Here is an 18,995-nt window from a genome sequence, read left to right as displayed (position 1 = left end):
CTGAGGTTCCCAGGGTCCTCCCCCTCACTTGCCAGGACTCACAGAACCTACCGGAAGCCGGGTGCAAAGCAGCCTAGGTCACCTAGAAGAGATGTCGAGGGCAATGTTTGTGTGTGTGTGTGGGGGGATGTTATGCTAGAAAGAGTTTTGCCCCCAAACCTCTGGGTGAGGTGATCCCCCCCTGAAGTGGGGGGAAAGGTGCCAGACTGGGAGAGCCCCAGGCCCCTAAGTAAAAAGCCCGAGCTCGGAGGGGGGGGCTTGCCCCTTGACACTTCACACCTGTTCTACCATCACAGCTCCTGGTCCAGGAGGCACCCCTCCCCCCACCCAGCCCCTTCGCCACCCAGCAGCCCATGGAGGTTCCACCCCTAGCTACTACAGCTAGCAACCATGTTGTGGGACTTGCGGGCCCCAGGAAGGGATCTCAACTACCAGGCCAATGTGGAGGAATCATAGAGTTGGAAGGAACCTCCAGAGTCATCTAGTCCAACCCCCTGCAGGAACTCACAACTACCTGCCCACCCACAGTGACCCCAATTTCATGCCCAAGTGACCCCCCCACCACCAAAAATGATCACAGAAACAAGGATGGAAATATCTGACGTGAGTCAATGGGGGCAGGACACAAAAGTGTGGCCCTCCAAGTTGTGCTGTCCCAACAGGTGTTCAGCTTGCAGTGCCACCCCCACCGTGGCCCCAAGGAGGGTTGGTGACAACAATGTGGCAGAGCCGCTGCCCGCCCCACACTCTCAGGGGCACAGAAACACAGATCACCCTAGGCACAGTTGGAGCCCAGGGTCACCCTGGAGAGCAACCAAGATTCATTCAAGGGGTGAGCATTCATACACACGCTGATTTCTACCTGGAATAAAACTGGGTTGGTCTTCAAGGTGCCCCTGGATTCAAGCTTCATCTGCCACTTCAGGCCAACACGGCTGCCCACCAGAACCGGCATCACCCTAAAGACACTGCAGGCTGCGCAGGGCAGCCCCGACTCGCTCCGATTTTGGTTACGGGAACAGCCCTGCCCCCAGCCGGAACGGATCCGACCCTTGGTGCACCGATTGCCTTGCAACACTAGGGCAATCCTGAAGGACAAGGAGGGGGGGGACTGCACTGGGGGGAACAGATGCTGAATTCCAGCAGATGCCTTGTGGCATCCTAAGGGCTACTTCACTGGGGCACCAGCCCCAAAAGCCGGGGGGCCACACATCCCCTGAGTGCTCCCCCCTGCTTGGTGAATGGGGCAGGGGTTGCTCAGGGACTGGAGGGGAGCGTCACGTCCCCCTGACCCACCAAACCTTCCCCCTGGTCAGCCGCGCTGTGCCCCCAACCACAAGCAGGAGGCTGAAGGAGCAACCTTGGATCTGGGGGGGGGGGGAGGAGAGGCTCGGTCAGGGTCCAAAGACAGCCGAGGAACCTCGGGGTGTGAGGCCCAGAGCATCAAGCCCTGGGTCCAACGCAGGCCCCGGACGTTCTCCCCTGACCTCATTCTGACGGTGGGGAGAGAGAAGAGACGGATTGGCCAGGAAGGGGGCAGGTCCACACATACGCCGGCATGCAACGACATGAGCACGGTTTCGCTTTTCAAAAATTAATAAAAAGGGGAGGGGGAGACACACTGCTTTAAAAATACACCAACGGGATTGTTTTTATCTTTTTGCATTTTTTTCCTTAAATTAAATCGTGTCAATCAATAGAAAATTAAGTATGTATAATTTCCCCCACCCCCCCACCCCCCCACTGCCCCTTATCTACACATAATATACTTATTTATAAAACCGAAGGTCTGGCCATGGGGAAAGAAAAAACGGAGCCCCCCGCCCTGCCCCACCCCACCCCACCCCCGAAGAGCCCCCTTCCTTTAAGTCAAGGCGGAGGTGGCCGGGCCCCCGTTGACCATGGCCTTGCGCCCCCTGCTGGACAAGGGCTGCATCGGGTGGCAGTTCGAGGAGCCGTTCTGCAGCGCCCCGGAGGAGGCCGGGTGGGAGGCGGGCATGCTCACGGTGGTGGTGTTGGAGCTGGGAGAGCCGTGCGAGGGGGTGGCCGGGCTGGGCAGCGAGGAGGAGGTGGTGGCCGGCAAGGTGGCCGGGCTGTTGGCCTTGTCGCTGACCGACTCACACTCCGACGCGCCGCTGGTGTTGGTGCACTCCGAGTTGGCCGGCTGGGAGGAGAGCTTGAGCCGCTTGCAGGCCGGCTGGACGCGGTACTTGAGCGGGAGGGGGCCGTTCTGCGGAGAGGGAGGGAGCGGCCGGTGGGCAAGGCGGGAGGGCGGAGGCTCTCACGGCCCGAGTCCACTGGCCGCGTTTTGCCAGGGACGGGGGAGATGGGGCATCTCTGCCAAGTCTTCCCCGCGGGCCTCAGTTCCCGGCAAAACTTCAGGACTCAAGCGACCAGGCCAGGTTGGCCCCACTGCCCAGGAAACCCACCACAGACACGGCTCAGAAGTCTCATTTGACATATTTCCCCTGCAAACCACCCGGAGCCTTTGGGGGAGGGCGGTATATAAATATAAATATAAATATAAATATAAATATAAATATAAATATAAATATAAATATAAATATAAATATAAATATAAAGTCTTAATTTGTATATTTGGTGGGGAACAAACTTCCGCTTTTTAAAAGGGTTTCCAGCTCACATGTAATCCACCCCCCCCCCCCAAATTCTTCCATTAGCTGCAGTGGCCAAACCTCCCCCCCCCCCATTTCTCGCTCTCCGGTTTGCAGGCCGAGGGTCAGCTGCCTGCAGCAGCGTCTCAGCGGAGGGCTTAGAAGACGGATTCCTCCGGGACCCCCTGGGGAAAGTGATCGCGTCTGGAGCGTGCCCCCCCCCCCTACTCACCCTTCGCCAGGGATAGATGTACGTGATATCCATGAGGGTGTAATATTCCTTCAGCGGCTCGTCTTCGTAGAGAACTTCCACCTGACAGAGAGAGGGGCAGAATTAACACCTCGCGGGGAACAGGCATGGCTGCTAGTGTGGGGCATGTACGGCAGGATCCTAACCCCCTGAGTGCCACCCCCCGCTCCATGTTTCGGCATGGGGAGATTCCCGTCTTGCCGTGTCCTGCCCCCGGAGATGCCGGCCACAGTTACTGGCGAAGCGTCAGGGCTTGAAAGTGCCACACAGCCCGGGAAACCCACAACAACCCACAACATGATGTGTTTTTGGGCCCTCAGCTGAGACAGAGGAACTGAGCTCCATACAGTCTCTCTGGAGTCAACATAAATGCGAAACAGCCCCATTGGCCAGAGAATCCCCTTTGGGTCACCAGAGGGTCAGAGCCGGAGGCCTCAGGGGGGTCCCTTCGACCCACTTCTCACGCTGGTCACGAGCCCTCAAGAGCAGATTCAGAGGCACGTCTTGCCGATTTGCGGTGCCTTCCACCGCTGGGTTCCTTGACGGAGGCTCACGGATGTGCCCGAGACCCCGAGCCCACAGGGGGCTTGACCGTCACTCACTTTGTACTTGCTGGGGACATCCATCTTGTTGCGGAGGAACTTGGCCAAGTGCATGATGGTCATAGCGGCAGGACAACGGAGGAATCTCATGCTGTTCTTCTTGGGGGAGAGAGAGAGAGAGACTTTATTAGCTTAGATATGCAAAGAGGTGCACAGCACCAGGACGCTTAAAGAAGAAAACAGGAGGGAACTCACCTTGTCTCTCTCCGCAGTCCTGTTCTCGATGGCCCCTTTGTTTTCTTCTCTGAGAGGGAATGAGACAAGAAGGGAAATGAGCAAAACAGACAGACAAGAGGCGCTCAGCTCCGTTTACTGAAAAGACAGCTGGAGAGTTGACCTCATCCGGGGGGCAACAGATGACTCTGGCCACTTTTGATGCAGCATTTGGGCGATTTCTGCTGGAGTTTTTGCCAAAGGGGATAGACCCAGTCAAAGGTGTGACTGTGCAGAGGCACCCAGGACACAAAGGAGGCCAAAAAAAAGGTTGGGGCTCTTCCCCACCAATCCCCAGGTTACTTTTTGGAGGCAAGGGGGGCTTTTTAAGCTGGGTCCCAATGGCTTTGAAGACACCTGAACTGGTCAGCTGAGCTGGAGGATGGAAAGACTCAATGAAAAGCAGCCACAAGAAAGCAAAGGCCGGAGCAGACGCTGAAAGGTCCGTCAGGTCAAGAGTGAACCGTTCCTCTCACCTGCCCCCAGATTACCTGATGCCTTCGTAGAACTCTATGGATAAGCTAACAATTTCGTCGTCTGTCAGGCTTCCTTTGTCTTGCTCCGAAACTTCTCCCCGGTCTTCATTTGATCCGTTGGGAACTGGGCAAGTCAGGAAGGGGCGGGGGGGGGGGGGAGAACGGAACATGAGAATCCGACTTCTTAACAAGGAATGCAATAAGCCTCAGCCTTGGTAAAAGGATCGCCCCCCCCCAGCCGAGCCACCTACCCTCCGCCATGGGGTACGCGGCGTAGAAGTCCCGCCGCCTCTTCATTTCATCTGCAAGAGAAAAGGCGTGAGGCTGGTTCCCTTCTTCTCCCTGGGGCCCCCGGAGAGAAAAGAGCCCCCACCGCCAGGCTCCTACCTTTGAAGAGTCCAGGCACCAGCTTGTACACGATATCCTGAAGGGTCTTATCCGATCTGAAGGGCCGGGGGGGAAGGGGGGGGGAGAAGATCAGCAGTCAGTCAGGGGAGGGTGCAAAAGTAGAGCCCTCATTTAAACTCCCCTCCAAAAGACTCTAGAGACTCTCAGTCTGTTTTGCTCACTGGGAAAGGAACTGCTCTGTTCGTCCGCCTCAACACAAACTGAAGGGTGGTGGTGGTGGTTAGGCTTGCCAACCTCCAGGTTTTGGCTGGAGAACTCCCGGGATTTCACCGATACTCCAGGCAACCCCAGGGGTGTACCCCGAGTATGGCACAGGCCTTGTGCAGTAGTGCGAAGAGTGGCAGCTTCTAATCTGGCGCCGAGGGTTTGATTCCCCGCTCCACCACATGCAGCCAGCTGGGGGACCTTGGGCTCATCACAGTCCTGATAGTGCTGCTCTCACAGAGCAGTCCCTCTCAGCCCCACCTACCTCCCAGGATGTCTGTTGTGGGGAGAGGAAGGGAAGGCAATTGTGTTTTGTAGGGTTTCTACTCTGTCACTTGGTTATTGCTGTAGTCCTGTGCTGGAAGAATACCTTCCTAGTGGGTCAGACTAGAAGTTCTCAGGGGTTCCTAACTGGAGGCAAGGTTCTTCTCAGGGAACCCTTGATCAAAGCAGGGTTTCCCCGCAAGGAAATACACCGTTTCCTCCTTCCTAACAACACAAGAACCACTGAGGCAGCTGCTCCACAAGACCCAGAGTGAACTTGGAGAAAATGTCCCAGGGGGTAAAAGAAGAGTGAATAGCAAAAAGCCCGGGACCAACCCTGCAGGACTTTGTTGCAGAAGGCAGATGCACTGGAAGGGAGCAGCATGGCCAGAGTCGTTACCCACAGCACAGTGAACTGATGCACAGACGGAACAAGAAATGTTTGCAATTGCAGCAGGATGTGTAAAGATCCCTCAGTTCGTCTGTGGCACAACCACCGGGAGGCGGCAGGAGGAAACCTCTAGCCCAGGTACCAGCTAGGCTGAGAAGAAGGATCCTGCACCTGAGAAACTATGACCTCAACATGACATACAAACCCGGGAGGAAAATACCTCTTGCAGCACAGCACACGGGCCAACGTATTTCTACCGGGCACAAATGCCCGAAAGGGAGAGGAAGAAGGGCCTTGGGGGAGAGGTTGCTGTGATCCTAAAGAATTATCCCGCCACTTAGGAGGAACTGGAAGAAATACAGCAGGGAAGAGAGGAAAAGGAGACAAGGCAGAAGTGAAAGGGGGGGGGTGATAAGGAGAGGGTGGCCCCAAATGAAGTTGCAAGTCTCCCTGGAAACAAAGGGTCAAGGAGGGGCTGACCATTCACAAGGGTTTTCTACTGCGAGGAGAGCTGGTTGTCATTCAACATCACTGCCACGAGGCAGGTTGCAAAGAGTGCAGGCCCGGCCTTGTACAAAAGAAGGTTAAGAGGCATATTTCACTGGCCGGGAGGAGGGCTCAGAGAGAAGCCCTGGGGTCAGCGTGCGCAGCATGCTCAGAGCGCCAAAAGGGAACCGCCAAAGAACTGCTGACGCTCACAGCAACCCCAAACTGGCTGTGGCAGCAAATTGGGATGGACTCATTCTCCCGGGGACAAAAGGAGGGCTTGCTTGTGGCGGACTGCTGCAGCGGGGGCCCAGAAGTTATTTGCTTACCTGTCACTGTGGCGAGCCCTTTAAAGTCTATTTTAGCAAGGTGGAGAATGCATGAGGAATTGGTGTTGAATAATGAAGGGAAACATCTACCGTAGAAAGAGGATACATTTGCTACCGAGTGGCCTTTCCAACGCATATGTACAAACAGAAATGTATGTACAAACTGCAAAAAAAAACCTTTACGCAAAAAGCAAAACAGACCGATCAAGGCAGAAATAGAACAGCTGGGATGGTTCAGCAGCAAACTTTCTTACCAGAAGATGACTGGAATCCAGTCTTCTGAACGCCGACGGAAAACTACTACCCCAAATCCCAAAGGCCGGAATAATGAGAAAAAGCAACACCAAGGCCGAATCTGGACAGGAGATGTCTTAGGACGGAGGCACCAAGTTACTGAAACTTCTGCAAGAAGGAGGCTCCGTCAGAGGATGCCCCTGCAGAAGTGCAGCCTGCTGCAGAAATAGCACCCTCTTATCTGGTGCAGGCACCCACAGGAAAGGCACTCCGGGGGAACTGAAAGCAACGGAAATACACAAAACAAGGGCAGCAAAACACCCCCCCCCCCGATGCAAGAACCACATTTCAAAGGACTGAGGACATCCGAGTGCACAAATACACCGAAATAAGGAGAAAGGCGCTGCTCCTACCCACACAACCCCAGAAAAGAAAGTTGCACAAGCAGCAAAACAGGAACCAGCTAACACAGACCAGCAAAAAGAAAAAGTCAGTTTTCTGGAGATGGCCGAGAAATGCAGCCAAAGATTGGGAAAGATTATTATGTCGCATAAAGTCAGTCCAAGGGCATCTTTTATTTCCGATGTCGACTCAACTGCAATTATCCAAAAGAACGTACAGAATATCTCATAAGAAGAGCTTGTTGGTAAACCGGGGGGGCGATAAGAGTATTCACTGTCTCTTCTCGGTGATATTCACAGTGGCTGGTCACTGAGACCTTTTGTGGTTGACCCTTCTTGGTGAGAGACTTACAAAGGCGTGTCCATTTCAGGTTGGGAAATTGGGTTTAGGGGTCCAGTCTAGGGCTGGTGGAGTTTGGAGAGAGGAAGGGACCCACAGAAGGGACCCTCCCAGGCAAACATGTTCTCTAATCTTGCTTGCCTGGACAGCAATTGTAATAGTGGAAAATTTCCAGGTGCCACCAGGAGGTTGGCAAGCCTCTATTAACCCAGGGGAAAACTAGCTCTCTGCTGCAGACTAGAATCCTGCTTCTGCCCTATCCCATCACAAATATGCCCTGAAACAGTAGCCAGGGGTGGCCAAACTGATTCCCCAGATGTCCGGACTACAATTCCCACGAGCCCCTTGTAATCCACGGACACCTGGAGAGCCACAGTTTTGCCACCCCTGGAATAGTCTACTTCTCCTCTGATCCACTCCAGAGAATGCTTAAAGGGTCATTAAATCCACCCTTCACAATCTTAAGCATTTATGCTAAAAGGAAGAGTTCCGTTGGGCAGGAGAGAGGATGTGACCCCTTGCCGGGGCTATAGGGCTGTGGCTTGACATTTGTTTGACCCCAGCAGACTTTATGGCCCCACAGAGACAATGTAAGTCCCCCCCCTGCAACCCCCCCCTTTTTCCTTCAACAGGAGATAATAGAATTTAAATATGGCCTGAAGCCACAGCCTTCCTGAAGCCCAAAATACTCTTTGCAGGTTCAGGGACTGGGAGACTTTTTGAGGATGGAACCCCCCCCCCCCATTTCAAGGGAAAATTAGGAAGTGTGGAGCGGCCTTGCCTCTCCCCCGCCCCCCCCCCCCCCCGCCTATTTGTTTGTTTTGTTTTTATTTATTTTATTCATTTAACTTGTGTATTTAGATTATGTTTTCATTGTGTATTGTGTAGATTCAGTTGGGTAGTTGTGTTGGTGTGAAGCAGCAGAACAAGGCTTGAGTCCGGGGGCACCTTGTTTTGCTTAACCCCTTCAGAGCCATTGGTGCTTTAGACGCGTTCTGAATGGCTCAAAGGCTTTGCCGCTTGCCCCCTTGGAGACCCTGAAAGGGATGGAAAGGCAGCACAGAAATGCGTCCAAGCAAGAAGCCAACTGACTGGCTGCTGGGAGAAGAAGCATAAGAACCATAAGAATAAATGTGCACTTCCCATCACATCTTCAGCTCTGCGTGCGGTGAGTGGAATGTGCACATTATCCAGTGCAATCGTAAGGCCAAACACATCGGCTGCGCATGCCTTCCCAGTACTCTGCGGACGGGGCTCTTGAAGGATTCAAGTGTTTCTAAATCTGCCTTTCTGACTTGCGCCCAGCAGGAAAATGGCTCTTTAAACGGCTGCAGTAAAAAAAAACCACCCCATGCAGGGCATTGTTTCCGCCCTCCTGTCCAATTTTGCAGCCCCGTTTTATTATATTGCTGGCTGTGTTTCTCATGCTGCCCTGACGGCATTTTTAAAAACGACGTCCTCCGCCATGAAATCCCGGTGAGAAGCCGAGCACATGAAATGTTTTGCTGCAGCACTGCGGGAGCTTGGCGGCTTTGGGGCTCTCCCTTGCGCCTCCGTCTCAGCGACACTGGCAGGCCCCGGGGCCTGAGCGCAAGGAGGCTTGTGGGCCTGCGAGGAAACACCGGAGGGAACCCGCCTGTAGATATTGCGCAGAAGACAGCCTGAAGTGGGACCGGAGAAGCCAACGGACACAGAGCGGGGGCTAAAAATATGCCCAGAGAGGAGCGTGCAGGCTATGCTAGACGGCCTTCTTGGTTTCTATGCCAACCATCTGCAGAGTGCATTAAAGCATGTCTGGCTTCCCCCAAAACCCAGACGAATGGGGAAGGGGCGAGAGGCGGCTTCAAAGCCGAGGGGAAAGCAGGCGGGCTGGCCTTTGCGACTGGGCCGGCAGAAGGTAGGAGAAGCCCCAGAGCTGCCGGGGACGGGGGACGGGGGAGAGAAGGGAGGCTGCTGGTCTGGACCCCACCTCTGGAGAACCCCACCCTCTGGGCTCCACGAGTTTCAAGCCTTTCTGGACAGAGAGAGAAGCCGGGCACCTGGCAGAACATTCAGGCAGGCTGGGGGCTGGCTTGAGGGGGATCTCCCCACAGTTGTGGGAGGAGGACTGTTTTTGCATGAGGAAAGAGGAAGGGCTGGTTTTTATACCCTGCTTTCTACTACCTGAAGGAGTCCCTAAGCAGCTTAGAAGCCCCCCTTCCCTTTCCTCTCCCCACAACAGACACCCTGTGAGGCGGGTGGGACTGAGAGCTCTATCAGAGAGAGCTCTGCAAGAACTGTGGATGGCTCAAGGTCAACCCAGCAGCTGCCTGTAGATGAGGAGTGGGGAATCAAACCCAGTTCTTCAGATTAGAGGTCGCCACTCTTAACCACCACACCACTCTGGCTCTCAAAGGGAAGAAGAGTTTGTTTTTTTTATACCCTGCTTTTCCCTACCCGAAGAAGTCTCCACGTGGCTCACACCTTCCCTTCCTCTCCTCACAACAGACACCCAGTGAGGGAGGTGGGGCTGAGAGAGCTCCAAGACCTCCATTCACTTCTGGGTGACGTCAGACCATCGGAAAGCGCCCTGCCAGCAGCACCGATGACCGATGGACCCGGGAACCCGACTCCCCGCCCCAGCCACGGGCCCCCTCCCCAAATGGCACTCCAGGGGCCAGCGCAGAATACCTGATGCTTAGGAGGGGCCTCGTTTTGTGCACTTGGACGTCACACATCGGGCAGTATTTGTTGGTCTCCAGGTACCGGACGATGCAGGTTTTACAGACTGAACAGAGAAAGGGGGGGGGGGGAGAGAGAGAAAGTCAGCATTCAGGAGACAGATCGCCTGTCCTTTTGTGTGAGCACAGAGGCCAAGAGCCTTGTCGGTCGCCTGTCTCAGCTCTACCTGCCCAGTGGGATGTGGCTCGCACAGGCCTCCGACCGGCAATCTGGCTGGGAATCCCCCCCCCTGCTCCCCCCAGTGCCATCTGGGTTCCTGGGGCTGCCAAGGAAATGGCAACAGTAAAGGGGAGGCAGGAAGGTTTTAAGAGGGGAAGCACAGGATCCTCCTGGGGAGAGGAGGCACCGAAATCCCTCCAGCTGCCCAGCTCAGCTCAGAGATCTTAGGGTGGCCCCAGAAAGCCCACGTGTGACATTTATGTTCACAGAAGAAGACAAAAAGCTGGATGTTTTGTACCCCTCTTTTCATTCCCTGTAGGAGTCCCAAAGCACCTTGCAAACCCCTTTCCCTCCCTGTCCCCACCACAGACCCCCTGGGAAGACTCTGAGAGAACCGCTCTGCAAGAACAGCTCAAGGAGAACTGTGACTGGCCCAAGGCCGCCCAGCTGGGTGCATGGAGAGGAGTGGGGCATCAAACACAGTTCTCCAGATAAGAGACTGCTGCTCTTTGACCATGACCCCATGCCGGCTATCCTACCCCATGCCGGTTCTCCTGCCGCATGGTCCCCAAGCCCACCCTGTTCAGGAGCCAGGGGCAGGGTCTTCTCAAGTGGCAGCCCCCCAGTTCCTTGTCTTTACCCAATTCCATTGCTGATTCTCTTTGCACCCAGGAGGGAACAGTTCATGATTAGGGAACAGCCCCTTTTGTTATGTGGGTGGTTTAGCAATTAGTCCAATTGGTCGCTCCTTCACAGTCGTGATGGTTGACTTGAGGTTTTATTTTTAATTGAATTAGGAAGACGTGGAGGTCCTCCTCAAACGCCCCATCTGATTCTATTTCCTTTCTGGGTCAGCACCTGTGGAGACCAGGCATCATGGGCCCTTGAGACGGGCAGGCTCTCAGGTCTACAGTGAGGGAAATGCACTCTTTGCATGCTCAGAGGCCTCCATCTTCCCCAATAGCTTCACATATGCCACAAGCAATCTCCACTTCTGAAGAGAGTTCAGAGACGAAAGTGGTCCCAGATGAATCCCAGAGCCCTCCCTCCCTCCCTCCGTCCGTCATGCGGCTGGGAACTTACACGAGTGTAAGCACTCGACGATGGTCGTGGCATCTATGAAGTACCCTCCGCACAAGGCACACATCAAATGGGGGTTCAGCTCTGTGATTTTTATCCTGGTGGTCCTGTGCATTTTGGAGACGGCGGTGCTTGGCAGGTCCGCTCTGGAAACCAAAGCAACACAAAACAAAGACATAACACCGTTTGCTCGACACAGATTTTCAGAAGAGCACAGCAGGTTGTCCCCACATGGCAGCCACATACCTGGGAAGGGAGCTCTCCTATCAGCAAGGATTAATAAAGTCTAGGGATAGGCACAAACTGACTTGCAAACTAAGGTTTGTGGCAGTTCAGCTGGTACAAACTTTCCAGTAACTTTCAAGCTGTTAGTGGAGGTTCCTGCTGGTTGGTGAATGGATACATTTCCAGAGAGACTGTCTCCACAAGTGTTTACAAAACCTAAAAGCAATGGGGGGGGGATTCTCCAGCCTTGGGTACATTGCACTGGTTCTACTGGGGTTATAAAAATGCCCTTCCACCTCCATCAGTTTCTACTGCAGAGATTCTCTGGGATTGCGTTTCTATTTGACTGGCTTTCTATGCCCCTGTTTTTCGAATGGAGGATGGGGACACCTTCTGGGGGGGGAGGGGAGTATAACTTGGACCCTGTAAATCTAATCCTCCCCAAACTTGGAGGGCAGGTAGAGGCGAGTCAGCCAGAGATCCCTTGCAAGCTTGGTGTCTCCAGCACACTGGGGGAGGGGATTCTCCCACATCATGGATCAAACCAGTTTAGCCCCTAAAGGTTTCAGGCAGTTCATAGTTTGTGAACTGGGCATGCCATGAATCATCCCAAACTGCACTTTCTGGTTCATGCCTAACCCCAGCAAAATCCACGCCAAGGAAAGCTGAATTTGGTAGTGCCTGTAATTACATTTACATATATAAACCTCTAATGCTCAGGCTTCTGGAGCATGGCCCCCCACCTGCCCCACCCCCAGGGAAGCAGCAGACAGGCTGCAGGAAGACTGGAAACTCTTGAACTGCTTAATTTAGCAGTGGTCTCTGAGGCCGCCAGATCCTCCTTGGTTTGGGGTGGAGCCTGGGGAGGACAGGGACCTCGGGGGGGGGGTCCAAGGCCACAGAGTCCCCCCTCCCAAGCAGCCCTTTTCTCCAGGCAAACTGATCTCTGCAGTTGGGAGACCAGCTGGAATTCCGGAGTGTTCCAGGTCCCACCTGGAGGATGGCATCTCCGGTAGTCCTGGCAAATACTGGCCTAACATTTCCACCCGAATTAACCGGTGGAGACCCACCAGAGGTCCTCAGAGGGCAGTGATTATGGGCATCTGCAAACAGCGCCAGGCAGTCTAGTCCTTTCTGCACACTCACATCAGCTAAACCCACGAACCCTGCTCAGACACCTGTCCAGCACGCAGGCACAGCCTTGGCATGCATGGACACACACAAGGTGCCTGCCTTGACGGAGCCTGACTTTAGGGGCGCCTCGAAGGCCCACAAGGTTTTAGCCTGCGTTTTAGCTTCCACCTGGAATAAACGTTTGCTGGTCTCAGGGGGACCCTGGTCTCAGACTTTGTTCTTCTTGCATCCCAGTTTGTGCTTTGAAAGGGACCAGGAGGCTCCATTCCATTGGGGCGGGGGGGGGGGGGCGACAGACTGGCTCCAAGAACTCTGGCTTTGGGGCTGTTTCTTCCCAGGCAGCTCTCCCTCTGAAAATGTGGGGCACAGACTGCAGAAAGACCCTCCCTCAGGTTGAGTGTGGGGGGGGGGAGGGAAACAAAGAAGGCAAGCAGCTTCTGAAAAGGGGGTGGGGAGCAGAAATGCAGGACTTTAAAGGGGGAGGCGTCTGGGCACCAGCTATTTCTGTTTTGGGATGGCAAAAACCAGGGGAATGGGAGGGGGGAGGCACAGAGCATGGAACACACATCCTGCCCCCCCCATCCCATTTATAGCTGGCTGGAGAAGGGAAACAGGATGGGACCGCTGGTGATGCAGTTGTGAAACCTCAATTCCCCCTCAAACAAACGCACACCCTGCACTTCCTAGTCTGAGTCCAACAAACCGGTCAACACAACAACCTCTGCACGGAAAAAAGCAACTCCTTTGCACACGTCTGGCTCCCCTCCCAGCAACCCTTAACAAAACAGTTTTACAAATGTAGAAGGAAAAACTACCCGCTTTCTTATGGCATCTCTAAGCCCTGTACTACTATGGCAACTTCAGTCTAGAACATGGCAGAAGGGGGACTGTTTTCCACGGGATGGGGATGGGTGCCTCTTTCTCTCCTCCCCACCCCACCCCACCCCACTTTATCCCTTCTGGGAAACTCAGGCCAGGATCCATGCAAGGGATGGGTGGGGTCCTGTAACCCCCCCCCCCTTATGGAGATGTCAGAAGCCACACCCCCTTCTGGCTACCTTCACCAGCTTCCCTGTTTCCACGGCAACCCCAGTACAGGGCAAATTGCTACCCTCCACAGTGGAGATGGGGAGAGAAGCGGTCCCCCAAACCCCAAAACCCCGGCCTCTTGCAGATTGGGCTGAGGCGGCCCAGCCCAGCCCACGGAGGACCCTGGGAAGAGGCCCAGATGGAGACCTTTTGTGGCTGAAGAGCCTGGGCACGGAGAGGCTGGCTCTCCATGAGGAAGTGTATCGCCCCGCAAGGAAAACAGATTCAGAGACAATCAGCCCCATTGTTGGTGTGTGAGTGTGTGTGTGTGTGTATGTGGGGGAAACGGGATGTTTTTGTTCCATTGTTTTTATAAATAAAAAAATATGTCTTCGTCGCAAGGGTTTTTGATGCCTGAAGGAAACAAGCTGTTTTCCTTGACAAACAACAAACTTCTCGTGTTCCTCCTTGCTCAAGGAAAAGGATGTTTTAGGGATTGGCTGAGGGGCTTTGTCTTTTTCTTTTTTTTTAGCTGCTTGCAGCCGGAGCACTGTTTTGTGAGCAGGGCATCACCAGGGTAAAGTTTCTTCCAGGATCCTTGCCCCAGGCTTGCCAGGGCTTGAAATATGCGGGACACGAGTCTGGCACCTTTCTCTTGCTCTGCTCAGGTGGGTTTGTTCTGCCATCTCCGCGGTGGGCACTGACCCCCTTAGGAGCCCAGCAAGGGGGGGGGTCGCACCTTGCCCTGGGCAGGACCCGGAAAAGTCTCGGTCGGCCCCCTCCTCTGGGATGCCCTTTGACCTGAGCACAGGAGCCTACCCCATAGATCTCCCCAGCGGCAGTAGAATATGGGCCTTTCTATCCTCAGCCTCTTTCCTAATAATCCCTAACTCCAGAGTGGGTTTAGACTGGCATAACTCTCTGTAGGATTGCGCGGTTCAACTATAGCTTTTCTTCTTCCTTTCCTTCCGAAGTCAGCGGGCGTCTGATAATTCATGGGCAGGAGTTAACCACGGCCAGTGCTGCTGTGACTTTGGAACTGGGACCTTTCGTAATCTTAACTGGGATTTCATCGTTTCATTTTTAAAAGCTGCTTCTGGCCCTCACCTACCACTGTACTTGCACTGTCCCTGTACGAGCATCCTGCTCCCCAAATGCCTTCAATTTCGTCACTGCACGCTAGTTTCATTTATGGGAGAGAAAACAGCTGATTTCCTCAAGAGGGCAAGTACAATGAGGCTCATCAATTAAAAATCATCCGGAAAAGTTGGTGGTGGACTCGTTTTTTACTCGTTTAAACCGTTCCTGCTCCCGCAGGATTGCCTTACAGCAGGGTTCTCAACCTTCCTAATGCCGCAACCCTTTAATCCAGTTTCTCCTGTTGTGGTGACCCCCAACCATAAAATTAGGCAAGGCTTCTTGCACAGAAATTAAGCCGAATCTGACCAACGGCATGAAGATCCATAGTTCATGATTGTATATAAATGTTTTTTTTTCCTGGGGTTTCTCAGTTCAGTTCTGCCTCTTGTCCCACCATGCCGATCTCACTCTTTTCCGCTGCTCCAGACAGACAAGCACTCTATCTCGATCTACCCCGCAAGGCTGTTGTGTGGATGTGCCCCCCAGCCAAGCTGCTTGCCCTCCTGCAACCCCTGTGAAAGGGTCATTCGACCCCCAAATGGGTCCCAACCCCCAGGGCGAGAACCACTGCCTTTAAGAATCTCCCTGATGTCCAGCCTCCCCTTTAGCAAGGAGACAGTCCACAGCAGGGGTGGCCAAGGGGGCTCATGGGAATTGTAGTCCTTGGACATCTGGGGTTCCATGGTTTGGGCACCCCTGGTCTTCCACCGGGACACAAAGCGCAAGTCTGTTACCTGGCAATAAAGGTAATGAGCAGTTGCTCACGGATGGATAACAGCCCTGGATAGGCCAGTTCTGCCTGCTGGCCATGTGCTTGACACCCTTGCTTTGGAGTACGTTGTTAGCCTCTCTTTCTTCCCACTAATTCTAATGCCCCCAGATAGTTTGCGATGCAGAAGGGGGGGGGGAGACATTCTTTACCCCACGACTTTGGAGAACCTCCATCTCATGCCCCCTCTCTCTTTTAAGACGGCCCTCATGCAGATGCCACGCTTTATTTCCAAAAGGTCCCGGGCTCAGTCCCCGGCATCCCCAGACGTAAAACCACCTACGAAGGAACCCTGGACAGCTGCTGTCAGTCCAAGCAGGCAGTAGGGATGTTGATGAGCCCAAACACTGGGTGAATTTCAGCAGAGTCCAGCAATACTGATGCTCTTGAACACTTGATGGTTCAAACAAGCCATTATTATTATTATTATTATTATTATTATTATTATTATTATTATTATTATTATTATTATTATTATTATTATTATTATTATTATTATTATATTTGTTTGGAGTACGTTACAGCATCCTAAATCCCCATTAAAACCCCATTAAAAGACAACAATAACATTACCAACATTAGCAATTATCATAATGTCCAAGTCTCCAGCAACTTTGTTAGTGACCTAAGAGTGTTTTCTGATGCTCCAGCCGCCCTTATAGCTTTTAAAAAGAGCTTAAGAGTTCTGTGGAAGCAGAGAGTTTGTGGGTTTCGTCAGCCTTATCTATTCCAGCATATTATTAGACATTCAACCTCTTTTGGCCCTCCTGACCTTTTGGACACAAAGAGGGAAGCTGACCCCCCCCCCTCCATTCTGAGCTCCGAAATAGTTGTACTGAACCGTACCCATTCCTGATGCCCACCTGCTTCTATATGCCTTTTATTTGCCAGGCACAAGGGTCTTACAGGAATAACAAGCTAAGTTTATCAGGTCATCATTGGTTGGGGTTAAACATAATAAAGGAAATACAAATGTCAAGATTAACGATTAATGGACAGATGCATTCCCAGTTGTGGAACTCTCAGGCGTGTAAGCAACCACATAAGAAGAAGAGCTGGGTTTTATACCCCACTTACCACCCAAAAGAATCTCAAAGGAGCTTCCAATCACCTTCCCTTCCTCTCTGCACAACAGGCATTCTGTGAGGTGGGTGAGGCTGAAGGAGCTCTGATAGAACTGCTGAGAGAACAGCTCTAACAAGACTGTGACTAGGCCAAGGCTGAATGTACTTTTTAGATTTTTTATTTTGTATTTTGAGATTTTTATTCTGCGCCCTCGTGAATGGACACCTCGGGGCAGTTCACAACACTCACAAATATACATCCTTTCGGCAATCAATAAAGATTAAATCATTAAAAACAGTGGTTAAAATTCTGCTGTTGGGGACTCAAACCCAGCTCTCCAGATTAGAGGCCACTGCTCTTAAGCACAACACCAGGCTGGCTCCTTAATCTGTTCATTTCCCTGGATGTTTCTTTCTTCCTGCCCTCTGCCTATATGTGGTGGCTGAAGAAAATCTGTTGCATTTCAAGGTGCCCCTGGACTCAAGCAGTGTGCACGCCAAATCTTGTCCCTGAATCCAAGCCTCTGCCCATGTGCAGAGCACCGCTGGCCCTGCAGAGCCTCGCAGGAGCCCCAAGGAGGGAGCGCAGACAGGGGAAGGGGGATCCTCTGGCTCTTCCACTGCTTCCAAATCCCCCCCTCTCAGTGCCCCAAAGACAGTACGGTGGGGGGGGTGAGCCCCCTCCTGCCCCCCCCCACCTCGGAGAGGGAGAAGGCAACCGTCCGAGGAGGGGGGCGGAAAGTGCCTTCCCTCCTGCCAGGTGAAGAGGCCCTTCGGACGTCTGCCTGCCCCCCGCACGGGACCCCCAGAAGGGGTACTCGGGGAGAGATCCGACAGCAGCCCCTCCCCCTGCAAGCGAGCCCTGTGGGGGAGGGAGGGAGGGAGGGAGAGAGACCCGGGCGGGGGGGGGTCTCCGTGGGAAGGAGAAGGGGCTCTTGCGCCCAGCATCCCGGGCGCAAGAGGCAGGCAGGCAGGCAGGCAGCCCGACGGGCACGGGGCGCGGGGCCAGACCTGGCTGGGGGGCTTCGTCGCGCCTGGCCGGCAGCCCCTCCTGCGCCCCCCCCTTGCCTGCCTGCCTGCCTGCCTTTCGGGGGCCCCGAACAAAGAGCGCCGCCGCGGCGGGCAGAGAAAAGATCGGCCATCTTGGACGCGGCACCGAGGGCGGGGGGAGGGGACGGGGCGGAGGGGAGGGGGCGGCCGGCGAGGGGGGGCGGCGGCGGCAGGGGGCGCCTGCTTACCGGCTCCGGGGTCCGCTCGCGGGGGGCGCCAAGCGCGGCGGCGGCGGCAGCCGAGGCGAGACGGGGCGGGCGGATGGCTCCCTCCCTCCCTCCCTCCTCCTGGCTGGCTCCGAGGGGGGGGCGAGGGGCGGGCTGGGCGATCCTGAGCCCACCCACCCACCCACCCACCCAGCGAGCGAGCGAGGGGGCGAGCAAGGGACCTCCTCGACGGCGCCGCCCCTGCGCGCTCGCTGCCTCTGGCCGCCGGGCTCGGGAGGGGGGGCGGGGGAGAGAAGGGGGAGCGGAGGGGGAGGGGCGGTCCCAGCACGGCCCGCCCCGGCCCCCACGTGACCCTCGGCCCGCCTGGAGGGGGCGGGGGCAGGCAGGTAGGGGCGAGGCCCGGGGACACCCCGCCGTCGAGGCTCCGCTGCGCTGCCCTGTCGACCAGCAGCGACGCCGGAGCCGGGAGAAGAGGGGGGCGACCCAGTCGGGACTCGCCACCCCCGCAGCTCCGCGCCCACCCCACGGGCCCCCGCTCCACACCGTCGGGAGGAGCCCCGGGCTGGCCGGGCACGGGTGGCGTCGGGCCCTCGCCTCCCCCAGGTCGGGGAGCGCAGGGGGACCTCCTCAGAGCCCCCTTCCCCAGCCCCCTCTTTCTCCTGGCCAGGGCCACGGGTCGCCGCGGTCTGGATACGAGCTGCAATTCCGGGGGATCCATCCCCAGGCCCCGCCTGGAGTTGATGGCATCCGTGCCGCGCGGCGTCCTCGCCCTCGGCGGCGCCCGGGAGCCATTCGCTGGGGAGTCCCGCCGCGGCCAGTTTCCCTTCGGGGAAGAGCGGGTCAGGAGGGCCGGGGGTCTGCCCCTCTCCCGGGCCAGCCGACGAAGGGCCAGGGGCCGGCCAGCCAGCCAGCCGCACTTCCCGTCCCCAGTCCGGGCACTGGGCGGGGGTTTCCTGGACCCTCCAGGCAGGAGTCCAAAGGGTGGACTCGGGAGGGTCGCCCTGCTGGGCTGAAAACTGGGCGCCAGGGGCACCTGCCAGGCCGGGAAAGTGCTAAGCTCTGGGGTGCGGGGTCGCCTCTCCGGCCCATCCAGGTAAGGCTTGAGCGTTTCACTGTCGCCGAAAAGAAGTGGGACGGCGCACCAGAGCTTAGACCCAGAATTAAACTTGGTTGTTTATAGCCAAAAATATACAGTTTACAACCAATACCTGAGAACAGTATAAACCCAGGAAAAGTCCGATCTC

General features: G+C 55.2%; 1 protein-coding gene across 2 annotated transcripts; it reads right to left on the bottom strand.

Annotated features, from left to right (window-relative positions):
• Positions 1-1,839: 1,839 nt before the first annotated feature.
• On the bottom strand, positions 1,840-17,906 carry PCGF2 (polycomb group ring finger 2). Of its 2 annotated transcripts, none has more exons than XM_077313150.1 (10): positions 17,773-17,906; positions 11,177-11,319; positions 9,884-9,980; positions 4,544-4,599; positions 4,408-4,458; positions 4,172-4,280; positions 3,663-3,711; positions 3,468-3,566; positions 2,848-2,928; positions 1,840-2,230 (listed from the first exon to the last, which is right to left on the bottom strand). In XM_077313150.1, the coding sequence occupies exons 2-10, from the start codon at positions 11,286-11,288 to the stop codon at positions 1,865-1,867; spliced, it is 1,020 nt and encodes a 339-aa protein (XP_077169265.1). In that variant the 5' UTR covers positions 11,289-11,319; positions 17,773-17,906; the 3' UTR covers positions 1,840-1,864. The 2 variants fall into 2 exon arrangements, with proteins under 2 accessions (XP_077169265.1, XP_077169266.1); XM_077313151.1 differs by having other exon boundaries at positions 1,841-2,230; positions 3,468-3,563.
• Positions 17,907-18,995: the final 1,089 nt, after the last annotated feature.

The sequence above is a fragment of the Paroedura picta genome, chromosome 16 (genome assembly GCF_049243985.1).
Source record: "Paroedura picta isolate Pp20150507F chromosome 16, Ppicta_v3.0, whole genome shotgun sequence".
Lineage (NCBI taxonomy): Eukaryota > Metazoa > Chordata > Lepidosauria > Squamata > Gekkonidae > Paroedura > Paroedura picta.
This window is presented reverse-complemented; position numbering and strand designations above follow the sequence as displayed.